This window comes from Protobothrops mucrosquamatus, unplaced genomic scaffold (genome assembly GCF_001527695.2).
Source record: "Protobothrops mucrosquamatus isolate PMUCROS unplaced genomic scaffold, P.Mucros_1.0 scaffold1260, whole genome shotgun sequence".
NCBI lineage: Eukaryota > Metazoa > Chordata > Lepidosauria > Squamata > Viperidae > Protobothrops > Protobothrops mucrosquamatus.
In genome coordinates this window covers 430,880-447,748 of record NW_015387466.1, presented here as the reverse complement: position 1 = coordinate 447,748, position 16,869 = coordinate 430,880, and the positions used below count along the sequence as shown (strand labels likewise).

General features: G+C 47.5%; 1 protein-coding gene across 1 annotated transcript in view; it reads right to left on the bottom strand.

The window, feature by feature from the left end:
• Positions 1-11,034: 11,034 nt before the first annotated feature.
• The window catches only part of EXOC3 (exocyst complex component 3), a 50,478-nt gene continuing 44,643 nt past the window's right edge, over positions 11,035-16,869 (bottom strand). The window contains exons 10-12 of the mRNA XM_015821132.1: positions 16,033-16,194; positions 13,503-13,630; positions 11,035-11,598 (exon numbers count right to left, since the gene is read on the bottom strand). Of these exons, the coding sequence (XP_015676618.1) occupies positions 11,427-11,598; positions 13,503-13,630; positions 16,033-16,194 (462 nt within the window). The 3' untranslated portion in view covers positions 11,035-11,426. The remainder of the gene's footprint in view (positions 11,599-13,502; positions 13,631-16,032; positions 16,195-16,869) is intronic.

Sequence of the window (16,869 nt, the reverse complement as noted above, 5' to 3'; positions counted from 1 at the left end):
GAGGGTAAGGAGACCCCCATGGGCCCCTCTACCTGACCGGCACAGATGTGGCGGGTGTGGTCCACACACTGCAAGCTTGGAAAGGTGACCAAGTTCTGTGACCAATAAATCTGTGGGTCATGCGCTCGAAGCCACGCCATTCCCAAGACCACAGGGAAATGCAGGTCTGAGGTGATATAAAACTGGATGGCCTCCTCATAGGTACTGATGGCCATACATAGTGGTTGCGTGGCAGCCTTAATTGGCCCAGACCGAAGCACTCAACCATCAATGGTCTCCACTAACATCGGTGGGTCCACGGGCATTGGGGAATTGCCCATTGAGCCACGAATGCTGCGTCTATAAAGTTCGTAGTGGCCCCAGAGTCAATCAACGTATGGACAGGAATCCCCTGGGGCAACTTAGGAAGAATCAGGCACGCCTCCAAGATCAAATGTTTTGGGGGTCTGTGGGCAGCATCAGAAGGGTGTGGCTCAGAGGTGCAGGACGCCCGACCCAAAAGGCCTTTCTGGTCGGGCGTGGGCCGTTTCCCGATAGGGGAGCCGATGGCAGTCTCGGGACAAGCTCCATCACAGACGCCCCTCATCACTTCTTGGGGCAGAAAGCGGCCAAATGCCCAGGGTCCCCACAGTAAAAACACAACCCCCCTGAACGTCACCTGTTCATCTCTGCCATCGATAGACGAGGTCTGGCAGCACCTAACTCCATTGGCTCCTCCCTCTGGACCAGGGTCGCACTCACAATGGGGGCCGTACGGGTCTCTGGGATGGCACGGCGACTCTTTCGCTGCTGCAGCCGGGCGTCGATCTGCAGACAGAGATGAATGAGCCCAGTAAGGTCTGGGGGAATATCAACACGGGCCAGCTCATCCAGCATCTCCTCCAACAACCCATCCTGGAAAGCGTCCACGAGCGCAGCCTCATTCCAGGCTGAATCCTGGCTAAGCAGCTGAAATTCACTGATATAGCCCTGCAGGGGGCATCGGCCTTGCCTCAGAGCCTTCAAATGCCGGGTAGCTGTCTGGGTCTTGATGGGGTCTTCATACATTAACCGCATGTACTCACAAAACCCCACAAAGTTGTCCATCAATGGACTAGGTTGGGCTAGCAAGGGTGTGCCCCAATGAGCTGCAGGACCAGAGAGCATACTTATCACAAACCCCACTTTATCCTGGTCAGTGGGGAAATCATATGCTTTCACACTGATATACAAGCGGCATTGTCCCATGAAAACAGGAAACATGTCCGGGTTGCCATCAAATTTGTCCGGCCTCCCCACTTGGCATTTTCTCCTGGGTGGTGGTGGAGCAGCAGGAATGTGGGCTGAGCAACTTGAGCAGATAACAAAGCCAGCTGCTGAGCAAGCTGGGTGTTCTCAGCACGTAGCTGCTCCATGATAGTAGGGGGTGAGGCTGAAGGCAAACTGTTATATCCCAGCCTATTGCTGTCCTTGTTAGAGGCACAAGGACCAAACCCCTGCTGATACAATAGGCTGGAGACTTTAAAACAAAACAAAATCCCTTTTATTTGGGTGACAAACCTGTCAATAAGTCCAAAACAAAAACAGCAAAACTCAAGTCCAAAGGAAGGAAATAGTCCACAGGAACACGTTGCAAACAAGATGAACAGACCAGGATTCCAAGAAGCACTTTGCAAACGGTTGCCTTCAGCAACCAGCAACGCCCACACCTCCCCTTTTTATACAGCAGTCCCACGGCATTGCCTCTCATTGCCTTCTCCTTTTACTTTGGAGTAGTCGCATAGACTGTTGTTGTTTTTCTCTCGCTACTTGACAACATCTGCGAGCATCAATTAGCACATCCAGGTGTGAGCCTTCCAAATCTGACTCATGCTCCTCACACAGCTGAGCTTCATCAGAAACACGACTGGAGGGGCCAGGCTCTTCATCAAGCCGTGAGTTCTGTAATTCATCAGAGCCTCCCTCTGACCCTGACGGCCCCTCAACAGCCTCCTCCACCTCCTCCTCAGATTCCTCAGACTCAGCTGTTGGGAACACAGGCTGACACGGAATCACAACACTATGGGGTGTCAGGTACGGCCCTCCCCTCCTTGCCCTTCGCCGCCGCTTACCGTGCTCGGGCCGGAGGGGCCTTGCCGGTGGTTGGGGGGCCCGCGGGCCTTCCTCCCCTTGGCGCGGGCAAGCGCAGGGGGGGCGGGCGCTGCTGAGCCCTGCCGATGGCCGGGAGACCAGACACTCGCAACTGGAGCTGCAGGACCGCAGGGAGAGCAGCCATCTGCCGGCCTGAAGCTGGAAACGCTGGCGCCGGCTGCCGGAAGCCGCGGGGAGTCTTGGGAGGCTGCGGGTGCCAGAGGAGCAGCTGGACGGCAAAACAAGCAGCTGCTTGCCGGTGAGAACCGCGAGAGGCCTCTAGCGGCCAGAAGAAGGTCGTCAAGGCCCGTCCAGGACTGCAGTGGCCCAGGAGCTCTCGAAGGAAGGGGCAGCGAGGTGCTAACGAACAAGCGGAGTGTGAGCGGCTGAACCCTTCTGGTCGTCCCGCACCGACTGAGGTCCCTCCCCGCATAGGCCTGATGTCCCTGTAAATATTTGTAACCCGCCTACCACCGAACGACGACCCCCACCCCACTACCCCGCACCGTGTCGATATATGTCGTGACCCTCGTTTGGTGAGGGTCACGACTGAAAAACAACCGACCCCTAATTTGTTGGAACGAACGACCTCATACCTGCGTTCCTGCTCTTTCTTTCCTCTGGACGTCGTCGGACGAGCATGACAGTAAGTCAGCACTCCCTATTTCTACTGCTCCTTAGCCTTCACCCTTGTTTCGAGGGGATGGTGGAGGGCAAACAAGAAGCTCCTCAGGGGATGGAGGAGGACACTCCGGCCAGAGCCACGGGCCCTGCGCCTGCCACGGAGGCCCAAGAGGCGCAGCTGGCGGTCAGGCCAAAGGTGACACGGACCACGGGACCTTTGGGTGAGGCCCAGGAGGCCACAGCTTCAGGAGGCACGGGGGAGTGGTGGCAGAGTCCCGCATTGGCTAATGTGGAGACTGGACAAGTGCGCACCCCACGTGCCAGGTCTTCCCTCATGGAATGGAGGGAGAGGCGTGTCACAGAAGATGACGAGGGGGAGTGGAGCTATTCAACTGCCCCTGGGCAGTACACAATGGACGTGCTCCGGGACCGGTTTGGCGAGGCCGGGTATCAGGGACCGTCTTCGTGGCAACGGGTGGACGGGTCGTCAGGCTGTTCTGAATCAACCCGTTTCTGGCTAAGCAGCCCAAGACTCTGACTGCCGCCAGCGGTGAGCGGTCCAGCGGCTGGAGGCCCCATGCCCGGGGTGCCAACTCTGCAGCCCCAGCCAGCGTGGCCAGGTGGGTCAGGGGGTGACGCTTGGGGAGCGCCTCCAAGAAGGACACCAGGCCCACAGGGGCCCGGCCTTGGAACTCAAAGCTTGTCTACCCCTGCTGCTGCGGCTCAGGGCATGGTCCAACCTGCGGCCCCATGGGGACCGGGAACCGCCTGGGGTCCACTGCCCATCCCCATTGCATTCGATGGCAACCCTGATCAATTGGCTATGTTCATGAGCCATGCGATCAGCCATTTGGACCGATATGCCCACCTGTATCCATCTCAGTGGGCGATGGTGGTGGCGGTCACAGCGGGGTTGCAAGGGGAAGCAGCAGCTTGGGCTGCCAACCTTTACAGTGACCATGCGCTGGAGCTGGGCAATGCGGGCTTGTTCCTCGAAGCCCTGCATGCCCGGTTTGAGGACATGGCACGTCTCCAGCGGGCAGAAGCGGAGGTCCTGTTGCTGAAGCAGTGGGGCCGAGCCGCGGCGGACTACGTCCAAGACTTCCGGAGGCTGGCAAGTCGGCCGTGCTTGTCGTGGCCGGAAAGGTTGTTGGTCTACCACTTCCGGGCGGGTCTGGACCAAGAGCTACACCAGGCCTGTGTTTACAGAGGCATGCCAAACCGGCTCCGAGACTGGTTCAGAGTGGCCGTGGAACTGGACACAGGGCTAAGGGAATTCCATAAAGGGGGAGGGGATACCGGCTGACCTCAATGGCCAATGGCAAGGCCAAGAGAGGGGGGACAACAGGCCGGCCCATCAAGGCCTCCTGGCCCTTCTGGTGGGGCCTCCTTTTGCTGTTTCCGGTGCAACCAGCCGGGCCATCGGGCAGCTGAATGTACAGCTCCCACTCCACGGGGTCCCGTGGTAGCCGGATGGGGTACACCAACTCCAAAGAAGGGACCTGAGAAGTCGAGAGCGGCAAAGCAGTCGTTGATTTCGGCAGTTCAATGGATGGCCCCGGTGGAGGAGGACGCCACGGTGGTGGCGAGGTATCAGGTAGCCACTGCTGACAGTGAGGACAGTGAGGACGACGCAGCAGACGACCCAATGGTGAGTGAGCCAGTAAGCCCCTTCATCCTGCCTATAGCTTTAACCAGTCCACAGACCGGGGTGTGGAGGGAATATCGGGCCCTTATAGACACCGGGTGTACATGATGCTTAATTAGTAGGGCAGTAGCAGTAGACAGTGGCATCAGACTGCAACGGCTAGCCCACCCTGTCCGTTTTGAGCAGGTGGACGGGTCTCTGTTAGGGGGGCCCCCAGCTACTCATGTCATGGAACCAGTCCGCTTGGAACTGGGTGGGTATTGGGAGGTCCTTTGCTTTATTGTTGCTCCAGCCATGACAGAGGCAGTGATCCTGGGCCTGGCTTGGTTGGATAATTGGGGTCCGACCATATGGTGGGAGGGTGGTTACCAGAAGCTGTGCCTTGGTGTTGGGCCCCAGCCACCTGGGTTGAGCCCCAAGGAGCAGGTCCCGGGGTGTGCGGCCACAGTCCAGCAACAAGGGGGGAGGAGGACCCTTTCCCGGCCGTGTATAGTGATCTGGCTGACGTGTTTAGCGAGAGGGAGTGTAACCAGTTACCACCCCATCGTTCGACGGATTGTGCGATCAAACTCGTACCGGGGGCCAAACTACCGAAGCCCCGGATGTATGCCATGGCGCCCAAGGAGATCGAAGAACTACGGCGGTATATCAATCAAAACTTGGCAAGGGGGTTTATCCAACCAGCCCGTTCCCAGACCGCTGCCCCGGTCCTGTTCAAGGAGAAAAAGGACAGGTCGCTCCGCTTGTGTGTGGACTTCCGGGGTCTCAACGTGGTTTGTGTCAAGCACCTGTACCCCCTCCCACTGATGAAGGATCTACTGGCCGAGTTGGGCAAGGGGCGGGTCTTTACCAAACTAGACATTCGGGAGGCGTACTATAGGGTACGAATACGGCAGGGAGATAAGTGGAAGACGGCGTTTAACTGTCCGCTCGGCAGTTTTCAGTTCCGAGTGATGCCGTTTGGCCTGCAGGAGGCCCCCGCGGTTTTCATGAAACTGATTAACCAGGTGTTGCATGAGCACCTCTACCACGAGGTACTAGTCTATCTCGACGACATTCTAATCTACACCGCTACCCTGAAGGAGCATGTCCACTTAGTACAGCAGGTTTTACGAAAACTCCTCAATGCCAACCTATATGTGAAACTATCAAAATGTGAGTTTCACCGGGCCCGACTGGACTATCTGGGGTACTGGATTTCAGGGGATGGTGTGGAGATGGATCCATATAAAGTACAGGCAGTGTTGGAGTGGCAAGCCCCCAGGACGCGACGTCAGTTGCAAAGCTTCCTGGGGTTTGCCAATTTCTACCGGCAGTTTATTCCATCCTTTGCTGCCGTTGCCCATCCCTTGACGGAGCTGTTGCGGACGAAGCATCTGACCAGCAAGCCAAATCCGGGTCAGCTGTTGGGTTGGACTCTAACGTGCCAAAGAGCATTCGACGACCTAAAGGGCCTGTTTGCCAAAGAACCAGTGTTGCTACATCCAAAGCCCGAAGCCCCCTTTGTGGTACAGGCCGACGCCAGTGACGTGGCCATCGGAGTGGTGCTCCTCCAACGGAACAGTCAGGGGGTGTTGCAGCCCTGTGCCTACACGTCCCACAAATTCACTATTACTGAAAAGGCGTGGGCTATTTGGGAAAAGGAGGCGTTCGCCGTTCGGTGGGCACTGGCAACGTGGAGACATCTATTGGAGGGGGCGATGTTACCGTTCGAGGTATGGACTGACCATAAGAACCTCGAGGCATTACAAACACCCCGATGCCTGTTGCCCAAGCACGTCAGGTGGGCTCAATACTTCGCTCGGTTCCGGTTCACTCTGAAATATGTGCCGGGCGGAAGAACTTTCTTGCAGACACATTGTCGCACATGCCGCAATACCACAGTAAGAGGGGGGAGGTGGTACAGGCAATCATGCCACCCTATAGCCAAGGGGTAGCATGAGTGGCCACATGTACGGTGGCGGGTGGCACACTGCCGGAATTATGGGCAGCCGTACTAGACGATGCGTGGCTATGAGACCATCCAGGCCTGTTAACACAGAGAGAGGGGGCAGCCTGGAGGGGCGACAAATTGTATGTTCCCGAAGTCCTATGGAACACTGTCCTCCAACGGTGTCATGACACCAAGCAGGCCGGACACTTCGGGTTCTTAAAGACATTGCATCTGGTGCGGCGTCAATTCTGGTGGCCCAGGTTGAAACCGGATGTGGAGACATATGTGAAAGCCTGTCACGTCTGTGCCACTGCGAAGCCCCGCATGGGAAAGCCGATGGGCTTGTTGCAGAAAGTAGCCGATCCAACCCAACCGTGGGAGGAGATCGCCATGGACTTTGTTGTCAATTTGCCGAACAGCCATGGCCACACTGTGATCTGGATGGCCATCGACCTCTTCTCTAAACAAGCCCACTTCATTCCCTGCAAGGGGTTGCCCTTGGCACGATGGCTGGCTTGGCTTTTTGTTCAGCAAATCTACCGTCTACACGGAGCACCCCGGCGTATCATCTCGGATCGGGGGGTGCAGTTTACCGCACGCTTCTGGCGAGATTTCCTCCGACTACTGGGGACATCCCAGGGCCTCAGCTCTGCATATCACCCCAGCACCAACGGGGCGGCAGAATGCGCAAACGCCATGGTGGAATGCTACCTTCGGAGCTACATCACCTACCAGCAAACCGATTGGGTGGACCTCCTACCATTTGCTGAAGTGGCGTACAATAACACCGTGCACAGCAGCACAGGGTTTGCCCCATTCCGGGTGGTGCATGGGGTGGAGTTTGTTCCCATTCCTGAGTGGCCTCAGGGAGCGGCCATGCCACACACCCCGCATACATGGGTGACCCGGGTAGCGGAGCTATGGGGGAAAGTCAAGGACGCCCTAAGGCAGGCCGAAGCAGTGGTAAAGGCACAGGCCGATAAAAAGAGGACTGAGCACAGGCCCTTTCAGGTGGGTGACTGGGTATATCTGTCAACAAAATACCTCCGGCTGAGGGTACCCTGCAAGAAACTAGGTCCTAAATACATAGGACCATTCCAAATGGTCCAAGTGATCAACCCGGTGACTGTACGCCTGCGGTTGCCCCCGTTTCTGGGAAAGATACATCCTGTGTTCCACGGGAGCCTACTAAAACTAGTCACTGGGGCCCCGCCTGCGACAATCGCACCGGGACCAGTCACCGGTCACAGTACGAAGTACAGGAGGTGCTTGATTCCCGGACTCGCCACAGACGGGTGCAGTATCTCATCCGGTGGAAAGGGTATCCCCTCTCCGAGGCATCATGGGTTGGGGAGGACGTCCATGCTCCCCGGCTGGTGCGGGCCTTCCACCATAGATGTCCGGGAAAGCCGGGTACTGTAGCATATGGTAGTGTGTGTTCACCCACGTCCTTTTCTCTTCCAGGAGGAACCGTGTTAGAGGGGGCTGCATGTCAAGCCCCACGGGGCTTGCCATTCACTGGTGGGGGGGTGAAGCACGGCCCGCAGCCGCTGGATGCCGCCACAGCCACCCAGCTGATCGTCGGCACCGCCCCAGCCTATATGGCCCTACGGGGCGACAGGTACGGCCCTCCCCCTCCCCTCCTTGCCCTTTGCCGCCGCTTACCGTGCTCGGGCTGGAGGGGCCTTGCCGGTGGTTGGGGGGCCCGTGGGCCTTCCTCCCCTTGGCGCGGGCAAGCGCAGGGGGGGCGGGCGCTGCTGAGCCCTGCTGATGGCCGGGAGACCAGACGCTCGCAACTGGAGCTGCAGGACCGCAGGGAGAGCAGCCATCTGCCGGCCTGAAGCCGGAAATGCTGGCGCCGGCTGCCAGAAGCCGCGGGGAATCTTGGGAGGCCGCGGGTGCCGGAGGAGCAGCCGGATGGCAAAACAAGCAGCTGCTTGCCAGTGAGAACCGCGAGAGGCCTCCAGCGGCCAGAGGAAGGTCGTCAAGGCCCGGCCAGGACTGCAGTGGCCCAGGAGCTCTCGAAGGAAGGGGCAGCGAGGTGCTAACGAACAAGTGGAGTGTGAGCGGCCGAACCCTTCTGGTCGTCCCGCACCGACTGAGGTCCCTCCCCGCATAGGCCTGATGTCCCTGTAAATATTTGTAACCCGCCTACCACCGAACGACGACCCCCACCCCACTACCCCGCACCGTGTCGATATATGTCGTGACCCTCGTTTGGTGAGGGTCACGACTGAAAAACAACCGACCCCTAATTTGTTGGAACGAACGACCTCGTACCTGCGTTCCTGCTCTTTCTTTCCTCTGGACGTCGTCGGACGAGCGTGACATGCTCATTCGCAGGGCGGTTGCCCGGGAGCGTGTGATTGCCCCTGAGATGGAATGGAGCTGCTCACTTCTCCCTCGTGCTTCCTGGTGCATCGGGGGTTTGGGGGATTCCGGGGGGGTGTGCCGGCAGCCCTGGGTTGCCTATCGATGCTGTTGTTTCCATCCGTTGGACTGCCATCCGGGAGCGTGTAACCGCCCCCGGGGCAAATTTCGGGGTGTGCGTTGGCGAGTCTGGCTCACCGGGTGACATTGTCACATTCGTCCATTGGATTGTCGTCCGAGGGTGCGTAGTTGCCCCCGGGGCAGGACAGTGCCAGCCCCTTTTTCCTCGTGTCAAAGTCTCAGACTTTTCCTGGTGTTCATGTTTTTTATCTCTCGTCATGAGTATACCCAGGAATCATTCTTTTATTTTTAGTACTGTTTTTATATATCTCAACTGGTTACAGATCTCCGCATATTTTATACATTCCTATCACTGACCACTTGTCCATCCTTCCTAGGCCCAGGTCAGTCACATGCTAACAGTCCATTTATGATCTGTCATCACACCTAAATATTGGATGCTAAGCATCCAAACTTGCTAAGCACTCAGCCCTTTCATTTCTCACTTCTTTGGTATTTCCTTTTCAGTTCTCTTGTTTATCTGTACAATGCAGCACCTGGTACATATTCAAGCCAGAAGTTGTGTATGTCATTGCTTAGCATAGTTCATGTATCATGTAAATATGGTTGTGCTTTGGATATGTAGTAGTGTGGCTATACTTTAAAATACTAACTCTAGGTACTTTGAACAAAAAATAAACCTTATCATTCATAAGCTATATGCTAGTCTACATTATGGAAAATAACAATTTATTATATTATATCTCACATTACCATATACACAACAAGATGAAATATTCATCCAGTGATAGTATTGACATAACATACTGATAATAACTTATGGATAAGCAAACCAGTTTAGTTTCATATGCTTTTCTGACTTAATGCTTATCTCTCTAGAAATAACTTTTGATTCTCCTCACTGAAACTACTAACAAAATATGTCTAGTAGAAAATGAATGTTTTAATGTTTTATTAGTAATGCTAATATTAATATTATATTAATATAGTACTGTATAATATAATTATAATTATATTAATATTTAATATTGTATTAGTAATGTGGCATTCTGCATTTGACTTAATGAGCTCCTACATCAGGCTAAATATTGGTTTATTTATTCATGATTTCTTGAAAACTAATTGACAATATTCTTGCTAAGCCAACAATAATAAACCAATTATGATTTAATATGCTAAATTCTGTTTACTTTCATTGAAAATAAAATTTTGTGAGATGAGACTTCAGAAAATTGTGTTGCAAACCCTTATATGTATTATATATGTACCATATAAACATATTACTAAGTCCTATTCTGTTGAATCAAAAAATTATAGATTGACTCATTGTTGCATTTTTGTGTAGCCATAAACTTTCAACAGCTGAAGACTGTATCTTTCATTTTTTAAAAACCTTAAACACTATGGGTAAGTGTTTAAGGCAATGATCTCATGAGAATGTAAGAGTTTTTTAGGGGCACTCTGAAGTATTTTAAATTATTTTTGGTACATTAATTCAACTATTTGTTTTGTTTCTTGGTAAAAATGAGAGAGAGAAATTACACACCGATTGTCCAAATTGCTGCTCAATTTTATTACAGAAGTTATGGTATCCTAGTTTCCATACTTTATATGTAATCTGAATTTGGGGTTTGGTTATCCCTACAATGGGCAGCATTTTGGTAAGAACAGTTTGTCCATTACAAACTGTCTAGTCAGGTAGTAAACTTCCTTTTGCTGGATATGTTGAAGCAGAAGCTGAGTGGAATTTTTTGGGGGGAAATAAATTGAGCAAGAGTTTGGATTGATATCCTAAATTGTCCTCTCTAATTCTAAACCACAGTGCAGTATTTACAATTACAGGTAGTCTTCACTTAGTGATTTGCTTCATTTAATATTTGAAGTTATAGTGATGCTCAAAAGGCAATTTAGGGACCAACCCTTGCATTTACTGCTTTTGCAGTATTTCTCTCCCCTTGTTTTACTTGCTTATTTACCCCATACTAACATCTCAAATAGAAAGAACCCTAGTTCAATTGAAGGAAGTAGCAAGCAAAGGAAAACTGAAGTAAAATTGTAAGTACAGTCATGGTCATGTACTTTTTATGTAGCAACTTATGCCTAATCACTGAATTCCTGGATCCAATTGTGATTGCTAAACAAAGATTACCAGTAATACAGTTTTCTACCCTTTTGTTAATTTTTCTTTTCTTTACAAAAATTTTGTAATAAGTATTTAAATAAATGTTTCACAAAAGGGTAGCCAAATAATCTGCACACACTTCAGAAGTGCAACACCAGAGCTATTCATTTATTAAGTGAACACTTAACACAAATATCTTTTCAAATCTAGTGATAATTTACATACACCCAAATATTTCTGCTTTCATTTTTTTATCCAAATCAAGCATAAGTTGACCTCTTTTATTTTTTCTGAAGTACACACAAAAATGCAAGTGAGAGGGGGATCCACTAATAATGGTAAAGATGCAATTCCAAAACACTCTTGGACATCATATTATATATTTTTCCAGTGATTGAATTAGGTATTCTTACATCTTGTTACAAGTGTTAATATAGGAGGAAAAAAAAGCTTTGTAAGAAATTCATATGTTCTCTATATGCATTGTAAGCTAAAACATTCCAAATTTTGACATAAAAAGTATTACAGAACTATTGTTATTACTTAAGAAGCTTTGGCACAGTTAGTGTTGGAACTATGATTTCTTTAAAAAGTGGCACATAATTTGGATTTGGTTGGCTTGGGCCTTTGTCCAAAGTTTCAATGATGGTCTGCTTCATCTCTCTGCTGGCATCTCCTCTCATTGTCAATAAAGCCGCAATATGGTCATCTCTGCCAATCAGAATAAAGTAGCATTAATTAAATTCCTACTTATGGAAAACAGCAGTTGGCATCTTTTCACACCACACATGCTACAATAAATAATTCTTTGTCAGCTTATAAAAGTAAGTAAGTAAGTAAAAATTTTCAATCACTTGTAATTAAGAAAGCCTTCTATGAGGCAGATGCAATGATTAGACTTCTATTAATTACCCACCAGTTAATCTGCTCATTTCTATACTTATCTTGTACTTCAGACCTAGTGGGATAAGGAAGAATTTCAATTACAGCCACTTAATATTTATTAAATCTTTACAGTTACTCCTCAGTCTATGACCATTTATTCAATGACAACTCAAAGTTATGACAAAGGTGAACAAACAATGGCTACAACTGGTCTTCAGAGTTTTGGATATCAAAGCACTCCTGCTGTCAGTTGCAAGGTGGGCATTTGACAAGCGGTTTGTACTTCAACCCCATGACTCCTGTAAAGGAGTTGGACAATCATGTCATTCCCATTTGTAGCTTCTCTGCCAGCTTCCCCAGAAAGTCAATGGGGAAGCAGGAAGGGACAGTTTGGTCTAGTCAATGGGAAAGCAGGAAGAGACAGGAGATCTTAGTTATGAAAGCCAGCTGGAAAACTTTGAGCCAGTCACTCTCTCTCAGTCCATCCCATCTTGTTGTTGGGAAAATAGGAGGAGGAAGATGTGTTGGATTGTTTTAATCAGCTTGAGTTATTTGTAAAAATAATAAAGGCAGGACACACATTAAATAAATAAATAAAATAAACTTCACAAGTTATTGGAATGTCTCCTCCACCTGCATCCTCTTCCCCAGCCCCTCTGTGTTTGGCTGCACTAGCCACTTGCACCCCCTTATACACCTTTCCTGACCTATGCTTCTCATGCATCCTCTGGCAATTTTCCCACCCTTGCCAGACTTTTTCCAATTCACATCTCTTGCATACCCTTGGATCTCCCTCTGAGCTATGCCCGGCTGCTCATGCACTCTTTCACATCCTCACACCCCTTCCAAATCCATATCATATCTCTTGCTTCTTCCCCCATCCAGCAGCAGTCACTTACTTGCCTGCCAGTCTGGGACTTGCAACTTTCTACTGGCTTCCCCACTGAAGAAAGTTGCCCCAAATAATGATCATGAGATTCAGCAACCAGGATGCAAGGATAGCAACTGGTAAGCAATAGGGTTGCACTTTATGATTGCATCCCTTTCCAAAAGAAATTCTGGTCTTAATTGCCATTATAAGTTGAGGCTTATCTGTATTCATGCAATGATTTGTCTTGTGTATAATTTTAACAAAAGATCCAAACAATGGCTCTACTTCTGTAATCCTCCCATGTCTACTACTCCAAAATTTATTTAAATAGCCTTCTTTAAATTTGTCATGCAATGAAAAATTTAAATACCATCTGATTTTGCCCTCTAATCAACCTCCTTTGGCCCAATCTTTCCTGACCCAATTAGCTTTACTTTTATGTGCCCATTTTCAGCAATGGAAGATTAAATGGCAGTGAAGCACATTCCACACAGAAGAATCAATATTGTTTATAATCAACCATTCAGCTACTCAGCATACGTCTTTCTAAATTTAAATACTAAAAGACTATATGTGCATTCTATACTTACTTTATAAAAAATAACAAAATCAGTTTTTTGAATTAAACTAAAAATATTTTTAAAACAAATATTATTTAGTTGTAGTTACATATTATGCTATCCAGAAATTGAATTAATGAAGAACTCTGTATATTCGGTCCCAACCTCTTTTAGTTAAAAACTTTTATGCAGAAGGGGAAAAAAAATCAAAGCTAAAGATTTTGTTCAAGTTTTTATAAAGTGTTCTTATGACTGTGAAATAATACAGAAATTTCAATTCTAGAAATGTACAATGTTACCTGATATCAGGATGTTTACTAACTAAAGTTGAGATTTCTAAATAAAGCAGTGAAGGATCAGTTAGCTTGAAAACCTCTGCAATAGCTTCAATGACATCACAAAGCCCCTCTGTGTCTTCTCCAGATCCCTATTAATCAAACAAATTATTGTTTTCAGTTGTTTCATCAAGACTGCAAAGACTTTATTCCAGCACACAAAATGTACTTGATTACTGTATGGCTATCTTCATAACAATGGATGATGGTAAATATTTCTAAGAAAATATTATGTTTATACTAAATAAGCAATCAAATATCAGTATTAAATCCTGGTTATTTTTCACCATAAAATGAATGAATGAATGAATGAATGAAGGCAGGCAGGCAGGCAGGCAGGCAGGCAGGCAGGCAGGCAGGCAGGCAGGCAGGCAGGCAGGCAGGCAGGCAGGCAGGCAGGCAGGCAGGAAGGAAGGAAGGAAGGAAGGAATCCAGTGAGAGAATAACTCCTTTTCATTTATTTCAATTCATATTATGCACTTTTATTACGAGATATAAGATATATTCCTCTTTTAAGCTAAACACAGCTTTTAAGCTAAAAAGCTTAAAATTACCCAATATAACAAAATATTTTGTGATCCATTATTTGACAAAGTTACATTCCAGATTTTAGAAAATGTATTTAATATATGGTTATGTATTATTTTAACCTATTTATAACAAGGTGTTTAACTAGAGAAACAAATGATTAAATACCATTTATATAAAGAACATTGTGAAATATTGAATACTAAGGCTTAACATGCTTTGAAAATGTTTTCAAAAAAAATCTTATTTGTAAGGCAGTTGCAATGTTTTTTTAGATTCATGTACAAGACTGAAAAAACATATATACTTCAAAAAATAACACGTGCTTTAGTTACATAAAATCCAAAGCACTTTTTTCAAATCACATTTGAATTGTGCATAGCCCTATTTTTTTTAATTACATGAAATTGAATTACATAGAAATTGATACATTTCAATTTGTAGTGCATGAATTATCCAGTACTTTTTTTAAAAAAGAGATATAGATAATCTCACTTAACAACCGTTCAGCAATTGTTTGATATTACAATGGTAGTGAATGAAGGGATTTATGACCTGTACCTGATGTAAGGGCCATTTCAACCTCCCCCTAAGATCACATGATGAAAATTGGGCACTGCAACTGTCCAAACCCACCTCTCTCTCCCCCATGTCACTTACCTACTAGGCTCACCAGCAGGTGTAAAGTTGCCATGACACTGGAAGCCCTGATCCCCACCCCATAAGAGGCCTTGGGCAGTTACCGCATGCATAAATTGCTCCACTAATCTTTGCATTTTTCTGTAGCTGTTGACAAATGCACCCAATCAGGCAATGCAAGGCACAGCCTTACAGAGGATGGCTTGCTCCATTCTGCAAGGAGGCATCTAGGAAGCTGAGAAAGTTAATGAAGGCAATTCTTTACTTCCAAGAGGCTCTTTCTAGCCATCTGAATATTGCAAGAGCTGCTGACATTCTTGTAATTGTTTGGAAGGCTCCTTCTCCAAATCTCTTGATTTAGAAAAAGTGCAATCATTTAGAAGGCACCTTTTCCAAATCATGAGATTTGGAGAAGAATTCTTCCAAACAATTACAAGAATGTCAGCAGCTCTTGCAATAGTTCAGAAGGCTAGAAAGAGCCTCTTGTAGCCTCCCAAAGAATTCCGTTTGCTAGCTTTCTACATTTTTGTAGACTAGAAAGAATTAGATTAAAGAACTAGTAAAGGCGATTGTTTATGGAGATGCAAAAAAGCTCTTTCTAGCCTTCTAAATGATCACAAAAGTTGCCCCCATCCTTCCTTTTTGGAAGGAACACAAGGTGCAGCCTTCATATAAAGGCCACATTTCTCTATTCTCTAAGCTAGAACCATTCTAATGATCATTTGGAAAGCTCCTTTTCCAAATCATGCAATGGTTTGAAAGGAGCCTTCCAAACAATCACAAAAATGATGCAAGGTAGACTATGTAGGAAGGTCGTGCCTTGCATCAGATGAGTGCATCTGTCAGTATGGCAGAAAATATAAAAGTAAGTGAAGCAATATATGTGCACTGTTGGATCTGTAACCAGCTGACTTTCCGGGAATGGTGAGTGGGAAGAATGTCATGGCCTTCTGGCCTGTGATTGGCTTTCATCCACCAGCGGGCCCTGTGGTCCGCACCAGACTCCCAAAACCTTATGCTCCCCTTAACAAGCTGCACAATTGCTTAGCACAACAACTGGGAAAGCTGGGTTTGCAGTTGTTAAACAAAGTGGTCTTGTAATGTCTCACTTAATGATGACTTTGCTCAGCAACTGAAGATTCCAGGCTCAATTTTGGATGTAATCAAGCATTACCTATAATAAATTTATCTATAGAAATCACAATATTTGTCAACCAATAAAAAATAAAATATTGACATATATGTATAATTACATTAGTGCTGGAGAATATTTTAAAATGCCAATTATATACATTTTCTTTTTTAGCATTCTACTGATGATACTTACTGCTGCAAGTTTTTTAAATAGAAACCTGAACTGTTTGGCTTCCCTGTTCATCCTTTCAGCACCCTCTTTTCTTTCTTCTGCATTTTTAAAAGTAATACGTTTTAACATAATAGCCTTGATATATTCCATAACAACTCTACGATGGCACTCAACAGTCATTTTCTGAAAAAAAAAATTCAAAAGACATCTAGTTATTTAGACAGATTGTATTAAATAACAGAAGTAACAGAAATAAACAAAAATACCAAAACACCCACACTAGGCACTTTTGGGAGGAAAAATAAACATTAATTTAATGACATAAATGAGAGAGATGAAGCTTGCACAAATGAGGGCCTCTAGATAGATAGACCATAAAAAATCATTAAAAGTCATCTGACAGGATGTAATTTAACTAACTTAATATAGATGGGCCAACATTTTAGGTACCACTTCTTTCATTTCATTTAGCATAGGGCAGGGGTGTCAAACTGCTGGCTTGCGGGCCAGATGCGTCACGCCAAAACCGCGCCACCCCATTGCCAGCAATGGGAAAAAAATTGCGATACTTTTTTGTAATTTGACACTCATGGTATAGGGGAATCCAGAAGACTGGAAAAGAGCAGAGGTGGTTTCAATCTACAAAAAGGGGAAAACATGGATCCAGGAAATTATAGGCCAACTATAACTACAGCAACACCTGAAAAAATCCTGGAAAGGTAATCAAGCACTAGGTTTGTGAGTATCTAGAACAGGGGTGTCAAACTCAATTTCATTGAGGGCCGCATCAGCATTGTGGTTGCCCTTGGGGGGGTGGGGGTGTGTGGCCAGGGTGGGTACGGCTTACTGGGTGGGCAT